Raw genomic sequence first — 11,245 nt, 5'->3', positions numbered from 1 at the left:
CGCTCCGCCAAACGCCGCCAACAGAACAACTACCCCCAGTAGCATGCCCTTACTCAGTGAATCTCTCTTTCTCTCTCTCTCTCTCTCTCTCTCTCTCTCTCTCTCTCTCTCTCTCTCTCTCTCTCTCTCTCTCAAACTCTGTCCCTCTAGTTCCTGTCTTTTTCTCTATCCCTCCTTCTGCCATCTGTCCTGTTCTTTCCTGTCTTCCGCAGAGCTCACACTTTTTCTCTTTTTCTCTCTCTCTCTCTCTCTCTCTCTCTCTCTCTCTCTCTCTCTCTCTCTCTCTCTCCAGCCAGGGATTGTAGCCGTGTGTATGGCGCACCTCACATCTTTCTTCCTGAAATTTTGTAAAAATCCACAACACCTGAATTTTTAACTTTCACACACATGTACACATACATAGTCGATGTAGACCTGCAATGTTTGCTCATGTAATCACACTCTCTTCAACACAGAAAAACACACACACGTACACATGCATCAATTTGAAGATTGTACTATTTTTTACAAGATGTAATCTAAAAGAAAGTGGGGGGAAATTTGTTATTGAACTTGTATTTGAGGGATAAAAAAACAACATATATCCGGGTCAGCCACATATTATTATCTGGCAACACACTTTAAATCACTGGACAATGCAGATATATGACTAAACAGATCGTCATCCAGACACTAATCCAATCCTTTGCAAAGGATTATGTGTTCAATTTTGCTGTTACTTTTCTAAACGTTTTCTGAAAAAATCTTTAATTTTTAAAGAATTTAATTTGGGGGGGGGTGGGGGAGTATTCTGCAATCTTGGTTTTGGATTTGTGGATGTATGCCGGCTGGCAATGTGATTGTGGTCCAATACAACCCAATACAGTTCAGGTTTCCAATTCCTCTTTGCAAAATTACCTTGGTCTCACTGTAATCAAATCCACCTGTCTGAATTTTAAATGTGATTGTAATACCAGATATGTCCAGAAGAGGGCACCAAAATGACTTTTGCCTCAGGGCTCACTTTGCCAATATGTCAGTACACTAAGCCAGTTGCTGTAATCTCCCACTTGTGCAAATGTTGAAAATTGGCCTTTGGAAGGAAATAGAATGATTTATTTTATGAATGTGCTAGATTTGCTTCATGTCTGTGTGTCATCTTCCTAATTGGTGCTGTTTAGGAATGCTTAGGCATTTCCCCCACGCATTTATTTTGGCGCAACCAAAAGAATGAAATTGATTGTTTTGTTTTTAGTATAGTTTTAGATTACACTACAAAGCCTCTTAGCCACTAACTTTTTGAGCTTCTTGTATACGTTTTAGCTTGTTACTGAATATACCTGTAATATGCATCAAATGCACCTAACAGGGCATGTTCTGGGTACTGTTTTAGCACACTCTCTTCACTTCATAAATGCTGTTTTTTTTATTTCTTCTTCTCCTCTTGGTGGAGCGCCATACTTTTGAAGACTTAGCAGGCAACAGAGCATGATGATGTGATTGACAGAGTTGAGTTATTGGTGACCACAGTGACCAGACATGTTCTCAGGCATCACTGCTCTTTCCCGTGGTCTGTTAGTGGTGGGGACGAATGCTGTAAGCGTTCACAACCCTACCGTGGCTCCCAAATCTTTAATGGAGTCTCATGATTGGAAGATGGGAGTTGCCAAGAATTTTAAATGAAAACGTTTTTTCTTTTATCTGTCTCTTTTCCTTCTCAAACGGAACCTATAGTAATGGTAGTCAAAGATTAAGGTGTTGATCCTCGCGGGCACTTTTTGACCAATGTTGCTGGGCGGTGTTCTTTCAAACTGCAATGGGCAACTTCACCATCACAGTCACCCTATCAGACCACTAGGAGCCAGTCATGTGACTGCTTTTCAACATTGCTCAGGAAGAGCCGCATGGTGTCATCGCCTTGAGTGTGAATCATGAGTTTCTGCTGCAGTGAAGCAGAGGTTGTGATGCAGACAGACACGCGAGTGTAGACGACGCCAGTCTGCTTCTTGTGGTCTGAAAGGACGCGTTGTGTCATTCTATTTATGCCTACACTCAGTGTATTTGTGTGTTTTTTTTTTTTTTTTTTTGTTTGTTTCTGTTTGTTGTGTTCCGTTTTTGTAATGTTTTTGTAAACGTTCACAGACGCATTAAGCAGTGTACACAGTGTGGCGAGTACGCTGGTGTTTGAAACGGTGTTATCGTTGCTGTTGTTTTTTTTTTTTTTGTTTTTTTTTGTTTTTTTTTTTATTGGTGTTTGATTTAGTTGTCAGTCTCATGGGGCATTGGAAGGATCTTAACCAGCACAACTCTGCCTGAGTCTCCTGCTGAAGGTGACCCAGGCGAAGAGCAGGGTGAACCTGGCCTGCCCACAGGCTGGGGCCCTACACAATGGACTTAAGCCACTGCCTTTTATAGAGCTATTTTTTTTTCTTCAGACTATTTATAAAAGAACTAAGTAGATGTTGTCAGTTCAACACTTAAGTGTCGTAGTTCATGGCAGAGGATCTGGATGCAGGTACTGAAGGCAACATTAGTTTTTTCTGTATGTATGTGTGTGTGTGTGTGTTTGTTTTGATTTTTGATTGATCCTGATTGGTTATTGGTACGCGGCTTATCCCCGTTGGACAGGGAAGGAGTAGGAGACACGGAACAGGCAGATGTTAACCGGTTCTAGAGGTAGAACCACTATTGGCCAGATATGGTGTGACGGGTGGAAGTCAGAACCTTTGTGGACCCTGGTTTAGGTCGGCCCGCGTTTAGGTGCTAACCCATAGCTCCGATGGTGCACCAACCTCATGATGCTTAGAGGCTAACAGAAACTTTAGAAGAGGACCACAAGTAGAAATTAGGTGGCCACTAATGGCAATAGATTATGTGAATGATTATGGAGATCCACATTTATCAAGGGGGGAGGCAACTAAAGACATGAACATAGCACAGTAGTAGGATCTGAAATAATGGGGAAATATACTGAATGCATTCCTGGAGCAGTGGATGAAGCATGTGTTTTAATGGTGGTTAATGGTGGCACGGTCTCGGTAACATCTCTTTAACGTCTCGCTGACGTCTCCTGAGAACCTGTGCTTTTGCTCCTGTTGGATACTCGAGGGGAAGTCACATGACGCTCAGACCACCTAATCAGTGCGTTGTTAGCTGTTGCCCAGGAGACGGAATGTTCCTTGGCACAGCCAAAGGTGATGGCAAGCACGTTGGTGATGCAGAACTGGGCATACACACTATCAAGTTCACCAGCAGGGAAGAGAGAGAGAGAGAGAGGGAGCAGCTCCCTGAGCTAAATGAGGACTTTTCTTTCCTGTGCGGTTTTGTATTGATCGTGTTCTGTGCATGTTCACCTGATTCTGTTTTTTTTTTTTGTTTGTTTTTTGTCCTCATGTTGTGATCATCCTGACGGCATCACCTAGCACAGCTGTAGACCAAACAAACATTTAAAATACTAATTCAGAAGTAATCCAGTCACCTCAGATAAGAAGCGTTGATGTGAACAAATTAACACTTCCCTGCATTTAGTTTGCGCGTGTAGTTCTAGAACAGACACCCTCTTCTTGACTCCTTTTCTCTTTTTCACTGCAGTTAGAGAGAGATGGAGGGAGAAAGGTGAGGCAGGGGATTTATTTTTACCCCGTGAAGCATGTTCTCAGAGAGTCACACTCGCACAGAAGGCCTCTCTATCTCTGTCCCTCATCACTTATTTAGCACATTTTCTAATCTTAGAGGTTCATGAATCATTCACAGGCTTTCCTTACGTAGGTAGTGCGGGGGGGGGGGGGGGTAAAGACTTTTAAAGGAAACTCTCTGAGTTTATAGCGAGTAAATGTAACACAAATTCATGTAGAGCAGAGGGAGGAGGAAGGTTCCGGAGTATTCTGCCGCACTCCGTAGTTCCTCCCTCTCATTTTAGATGATTGTAGAGTCCCACCCGGAAACCGGACCGGTTCCGATAAGCAATAAGACTGGACTTTTTGACCCTTTGATGATCCGCAAACCAGGTGTCTGTTTCTCCGTCTCCCTGTTACCCATAATTCACGGCTTCATTGTCTGCCGAGGGGGGGGTTGACTATTTTTGTAACCGCTTTGTTTCTTCCTTGTGATATTGTTTCCCTTTTTGATAAGTGAATTTTTTCATGGCGATTTTTTCCAGAAGTGGTTTTTATCCCATAATATGACTGTGTGTGTGTGGCATTCCCCAGGCCTCACTTTTCGAGTACCAAGACCAAACTTCACACACTGTTCTGAAAGCTGTTTCATAATGTGTTGAGTTTTTAGCCCAATTTGTTTGGACAGTTACAGAAAACAAAAATAAAAAAAAAAGAGATGTTTCCTTTTCTTTTCTTTTTTTTTCTTCTTTTCTGTTGCATTTCTTTTCTTTCCTGTTGTGTTATGTAATGTTAATGTTGCCGTGGATGTATAGAGATACTGGAACAAATGATGAGATTTGAAACTGCACAAAATAAATTATACCGTGAATTAATACAAGGTCTTGCCTACTTAATGTTACTCACTTCCTCAGCTTGCAAGGTCCAAATGTGAAGTTGGGTAATGTGTGTTTGTCATATACCTGTAAACAGGAGGGGGCGCTCTGTGATAGACAGAGGCTGTAGGTTCCTTATGAGGAGGTGCTATGGGGTCTCCAGTGACTGTCTCCGCAGACATGAAGGAACTGCAGTCACAATCAGCATTCATCCTCAGAGATCCCGTAGTGGTGAACATAAACATCACTATCATGATGCTTTAGCTACACACACACACTCACATACTCATTAAATAAGTTAAAGCAAAGTCTCACACACAGGTCAGCTCACAAACACAACGTTTCTCTTCACCCTGTTGCCACCCCAACTGGCCCTAATGAAACATCAGACCAGTTGAAGTCCTTTTCACGCGTCACCACCCTTCCTGTGTGTGTGTCTACGCTGTCGCTGGGAGATGTGTGTCAAGATTAACTGAAGACATGTCAGAAGAGGCCAAGGGTGCTGCTCAGGTTTGTCTTTATAACGATGGCTGGCTCAGCACCCTTAGGTGGTGAAAAATAACCCCAGTTATTGGGCACCGGATGAAAAATAACACTTCTGATTGGCTGCTGGGTAAAAAATAACCCTGATGATGGGTGAAAGATAACATTGATGATTGGCTAATGGGCGAAAAATAACCCTGCTGATTGGATGATGGATGAGCGAGGTCCACTCTGACCACCCTCTCTGTCCTGTATCAAGGCTTTCTATTCTCGACATTGCGACCACAAAATTTCCTCTTGACATGAAACACAGCCTTGTGGGCTGCACTCAGTGAAGACAAAAGCACTTTGTTGTAATTGTTTGTTTAATATACAGTATCATAGAACTATTCTGATGAGCCAGATAGAACAGCAAAAGTGTTACAGTCTGAAGTTGACGACAGTTGGATTGAGTGAGTGCTCCAACAAACTACCAGCTGGATCATAGGAAAATGGCCACTATCCTTAACAGTTGTCCATGCGTTTGTTGAATATAGAACTATTCTGATGAGCTAGATCAGTGGTTCTGAAAGTGGGGGGCGGGTTCCACTAGTGGTGGGGAATAGAGACATGACAGGTGGGGCGCGATGAACAGGAGGATTTTTTATTTTTTTTGTTAATCTTTAATAATGGCTTTTTTTTTTTACAAGATCATAGATTCAAAACAAAATAGCCACACGCAAACATACGAGTCATAAACAGACATATGAATTAAAATGGTATCAGATGATGTCAAAAATACAGATAAAACCAGTGATCTTGATGTTTGATGCCTGATGTCATTTCATTTTGTCCAGCTCAGTAGTTTAAATCCAGCGAGATGCCTCATTTTCTCAGATTTACTGAGTATAACATTTCCACAGTGTACAGAGATTGGCCCGTAGTGATTGATGCCTGGTATGTAAAGATTTATGAAGCAGCACTCTGCAGCGTGACTGTCTCATTCACTTAATGTACTCAAATGCGTCAATCACTTTCAAATCCCATTAAATGCTCAAACGTAATTTATGACACTGCCCCAGCATATTTCACATCAGGCCTCCTGGCAGGGAGAGTGGCTAAATCCAGTTACCATGTTTTAACATGCTGATTTTTACCAGCACCAATTTTCTTAATCTTTAAATGAGAATCACAGATAGTGTTTAATTTCTGACTCATACCTTACCTTTACTAATCAAGTTCTAAAAATAATAGTGGTTTATGTTTAATGTATCTTAAAATGTGTTAAATTTGATGGCTATGCTGCAGTGTCGCCATGCATTCAGAGAGCAGCAGCGAGGTGCCATTGCCCTGGGCGTGGATATTGCATGGGGCAATTACCCTACATGCCTCCCCTACCTCCCCCCCCCAAGTCCCAAACCTTTTTAGTCCGGAATGACCCACTAATGGCATGGCCTAATTTTGACACCCCCTACCATGCCAGACAAGAGTTGGCCGCGAGCAGACGTTCCACAGTGCTGCATCCCGCCCCACCCCCTCCCAGGTCGTCCCGATGTAGCCATGCTTGGAACATTCCGGAAAATTCCCTGCGTGGCGACCCATCCGCAGAGAGCATCGCACCCTTCAGCGCGGCTCAAAATGGGCTTAGTTGCATTAATATCACCAGAGGAATTGGGTAACTGGCGTTCAGGTGGCCTGCCTTGGTAAGCCTGATGAGAGCCATTCCGGCTCTAGATGGGCTGAGTGGTGTTATTGGCCCCGAGAGGGCACTGCTGCTGGAGCGTTATGGGGGCCAATCCACCTGGTTTACAAGCGGCCATTATGGCTCCAAATGGGCAGATATTTAATGAGACTGCCCTGGCTTGTCACATGCGCTTGGCCAGTCTGGCAGAACAAAAACAGCACTGTGTGTCTATGTGTGTCTGTCTGTGTGTGAGTGTGAGTGTGAGTGTGTCCTTGAATGTGATATGTGTGCATGTGCCGGAGGGTATGACAGGCAGGCATCTAGCACACTGAGGATCGTGGAAACATATGGTCAGTGTAGGTAGGCAGGGACAAGGACAGCCACTGAGAAAAAGGAAAGCATACAAAGCTGAAACTCAAGGCATGATAGCATCCACAGAAAAAAGTTTATTTAGCATAAATGGCAACAATAAATATAGCATAGGTGAAATGGAGGAGAAATTTTATTTTAGATCCCCCTCTACCCCACCCACCCCCTTGTATTTAAAGGACAACCAAGGACACATTCTCTATGCACAGATCCTTCAGCAAAGAAAAAGAAAAAGACACAAAAAAGGACGAAAGGCTGAAAGTAAGAACACCAACAAATGCAATGGTACAGGATGTTTAATGCACAAATGTTGAGGATGGTGACTATAGGATTAACGATAGGCTACACACACACACAACATGGAGATCAAACACAAAGAGCGGTAAAACACAGGGGGATGTCTGACAGCCAATGAAATCCTTCAGCTGTGTCGCTTGACAAGCACCATCTCAGAATGTAGAAGATGCCCCCCAGAGGTGCAGGAGAAAGGGCAGATGGGGACAGTTGGGGCAATAGGGACATCTTCAGCTGCACACAGCCTTTCTGTCCAAAATGAGGAGAGGGCTCCCGAGGTGTCTCACTTCTTGGGTTCGTCCTTGGGTAAGGCTGTAATGCAATATATGTAATCAGAACTCATCTCGTGCATAGAAATTAGTTTAAACATTCATATTTTAATTTATCATATTTAAAAACATTTTTTTATATATTTAATTATATATTTATGTTGTATCATTCATATGAATTGTAATTATAAATGCAAACTAAATTATAAAAATGCTCCAAAATATATATATAACTTCAAGTAGAGGAAGTCAATTCAATATATATATATATGTATGTATATATATATACTAAACTTATTGACTGAAATATTAAACTATAAAACTAAAAAAATAAAGTAAGTTAATCTTAAAAAAAAATTTGAGGAACAGTTATTATTGATCCATTAAGATGGAGGTTGTCACAGAGTGAGGTAATTATGGAGATCCATTACGATGGAGGTTGTCACAGAGTGAGGTAATTATGAAGATAGTGTAAACATAATCACAGCCCATCCAGTCCCTGCTCACAGTGGCTGATACTGTGGCAATTGAGTTTGATGACATCGGGAGAGCCAACGGGAGAGCAGTGGATAGTGACCGCGGGTGGTGACACACTTTTGGGGTTGTCAGAAGAGGGGTGTGTGTGGGGTGGGGTAGGGGGGGGTGTCTTACCTCAGATTCACTCTGTGCTTACTCACGCCTCACGAGCTACAGAGGTGGAGGTGGAGGTGACGGAGGAAGGGGGTGGGGGGGGGGGGGCAGGAGGCACAGAAGACAGCAGGAGGGTGTTAAACAAGAACACACACAAACAGCAACAAGCCATGGATCTGTGAGACACAATCCATACCACCTCTTCTGAGGCGTACCCTGAGATACACCTCAAGGCCCACAGACATTTCACATTCCACATCAAATGTAAACATACAGAAAATCTGTGTTGCAACCACTCCACGTCATAATAAAAATGTACTATAAAGGTAGACATGGCTTCAATTCAGATTTTACAGCTTAAACCGAACACTAATGATTTGTAAATTCTTAGAATTTACAATTCTTAGAATTTACAATGGAAATGTTCCTTTGGTCTGAACTTTTCCGTAACTAATGACTTCAAGTCTTGAAAATCCTTGAGCTGGATGACCCAATGCAGAAGTTACCTCTAGATGAAATGGTCTTCACTGAACATCGTAATGTGTCCACCAAAGATATACCCACATTGACTGCATGTACATTCATTCAATCAAATATGAGGAGCAAAAACATTCATATATGAGTTTTAGGAATCATACATGACTTCATATTTGATTAACATATGCACCGCATAAGTAGCAGTGCAATGTTTGAACCTCAGACTTGCATTGCAAGAAGCTCCAGCAATGCAAGAGAATGGACATAATATGGGAGATGGTATAATCCACCACTGCTTACCATACAAGGCTCCTCGTGAGAGTATTGAAGTTGGAAAAACACTACACTTTTTGGATCTATCTCCCAGTGGAAGGACTAATTTCATGTCCGTCTGTTGAAATGTACATACCACTGCTATTGTTAATGATAGAGATAATTAGCCAGTGCTGAGGAAGCTATGTGATGGTTTGCTGTGAGTGAGTGTGTACATAGCAAAGTGACGTTAGCATTCCAGACACGTTGCATGGTTGAGTTCTCGAGACTTATCTTCTTATTGGTGGTTCACCAGTCAAGTTGACAGGTGTGTCGGAGCGAAGTGTGTGAGCTTGTGAAATACAGTGCGCTCTTCCACAGGAGAGAGGCCTGCTGTACTGCTTCGAGATACTTACGGCGAACTTCCAGCTTGCACTCAACTACGTCCTCCCCACTTGCATTAACGGCCTTGCACATGTAGACGCCACCGTCGAAAGGACATGGCTTACGGATCTCGAGCGTGAGCACACCCTGCTTGCTGAACATCCGGTACTTGGCCTCATTGGAGATGTCCATCTTGTTCTTATACCACGTGATTTTGGGCTGAGAGAGAGAAAGGGGGGTTAGAAGAGAGAAGATGGGAAGAGGAAGGGCAAGGATTATTATTATTATTATTATTATTATTATTAATGTTTATTTGATATGGACTTAGAAATTACATTGGACAAACCAGATGCATTGTTTGAGTGTTTTAACACAGGTGCTAATTCGCAACACTTGTCCATAGGTGGCTTTTGAAAAGATAGAGCAATTAAAATATCAAGAAAGGAAAGAGGAGAAACCGGACAAAGATAGAAAAAAACAACAACAAATCAAAGGAAAAAGAAATCAAAGAAATGCAAGCAATTTTCAATGTAAGGAACATAAATAGGATACAGACCAAAGACAATATGAGCAAGCAATCAACCGGATGACAAGAGGAAAGGTAGATCTAGTCATAGCAGTGAAAATGATACCCAAAGACGTTCTGTTTGTGATACAACAAGCTTCTAAATGAGGAAGTGTTTTGGTGATGTAAATCTAATGGCACTGAAACCAAAAGGCAACTTCCTCCTGACCCAACGTCCCTAGTTCAGGAGAAGAAAATCAGGAAGTAAAACTTTCACCTTCTCAAATTTGACCCTTTCACCTTCACACTGACCTTGGGGATGCCCCTAACGGCACAGCTGAGGGTGACATTGTAGCCAGTGATGACAGAGCGGTTCACCAGAGGGTGGGTGAACTTGGGTGCCTCAGAGAAGTCATGCTCCTTATAGGAGGGAGGTTTGTACACAAAACCTGAGGGCAAGATCAAGAGGAAGGTTAAGGTAAGGTAGTCAAGGTCAAATAATAGCGCTGAACATGATTCAGCTCAACTGCCGTGGCACAACATGCGACAATTTGTGCAACTGAGGTTTCTACTGGAAGCAACTGGAATCCATGCATTTCCACGGAATTATTTTTGGAATCTGATCCCTTATCATACCTGTTCATTCGTACTCGTCGCTCGACTTATCGTGACTAAATTCAAGATGCCGGCGAACGGTAAACTTCCTGAAGGTACTGTCTGTATAAATCGTCTTGTAAATAAACTACCAGTGCTTTTTCAAAGTTCTTAATGTCTCGTTTTAAATGTCAGGGCCCTCGGCAGTCTAGCAATGAAGTGTGGAGCTACTTTGAGCCTCGTAAATGGTGTAAAACAGTGATTTATTTGCATGGCTAGCCCGATGCCCGAGGCACCCCCAATGAAAACCTGTTGGTAACATCGGCTAACTAGCGCCAAATTTCGGAGTGCAGGGGACAAGCCGAGATGAGCTATGAGACAAAAGTTCAGACTCGGTATCATGTTTCAACACAATGTAGGTCAGTATCACACCGAACTTCTCCTTTAAGTCAGGAGCTGGTTTTTGAGATACAGGTTCAGGTGAGCATACCTGGTGTAGCTACCAGTGGTGAGCGGGCTGATTTAAATTGAGGAGTCATACAAGTCATAAAAAATATGTTTTTAAAATGGGTGTGGTGGAATAAGGTGAATAGCCAGTGTTGTAAAAGTTAAACGCTGTTAGAGGGCATTTGATAAAGGATGTCATGGGTAAAGGGTGTCTGCAGGAATAAATGTTATGGTACATAGACTACGCACACAGCCATCTATGCATAGGCTATGGTACACAGCCCCACCATTTATCCAAATGGATATGCATTGGTCAGCTAAAAGGACATGTACTGTAGTAATTTCACGGCAGACAATATTAGCCAACATTAATATGGGTAACTTTACGCAGCCATAAACATGATAAAAGT

At 42.5% G+C, this 11,245-nt stretch overlaps 1 protein-coding gene across 5 annotated transcripts in view; it reads right to left on the bottom strand.

Moving 5' to 3' along the window:
* Positions 1-7,264: 7,264 nt before the first annotated feature.
* The window catches only part of mybpc3 (myosin binding protein C3), a 59,562-nt gene continuing 55,581 nt past the window's right edge, over positions 7,265-11,245 (bottom strand). For 4 of the 5 annotated variants that reach the window (XM_042075576.1, XM_042075574.1, XM_042075577.1 and 1 more), the window contains 4 exons: positions 10,107-10,243; positions 9,322-9,508; positions 7,536-7,589; positions 7,265-7,480 (listed from right to left, as the gene is read on the bottom strand). In XM_042075576.1, coding sequence (XP_041931510.1) covers positions 7,561-7,589; positions 9,322-9,508; positions 10,107-10,243 — 353 coding nt within the window. In that variant the 3' untranslated portion in view covers positions 7,265-7,480; positions 7,536-7,560. Of the gene's footprint in view, positions 7,481-7,529; positions 7,590-8,197; positions 8,234-9,321; positions 9,509-10,106; positions 10,244-11,245 lie in introns of those variants that run through there. The other variant, XM_042075575.1, reaches the window with a different exon arrangement.

This window comes from Alosa sapidissima, chromosome 20 (genome assembly GCF_018492685.1).
Source record: "Alosa sapidissima isolate fAloSap1 chromosome 20, fAloSap1.pri, whole genome shotgun sequence".
Taxonomy (NCBI): Eukaryota; Metazoa; Chordata; class Actinopteri; order Clupeiformes; family Clupeidae; genus Alosa; species Alosa sapidissima.
The sequence above is the reverse complement of the archived record's forward strand: the minus strand, read 5'-3'. Positions and strand labels throughout refer to the sequence as shown.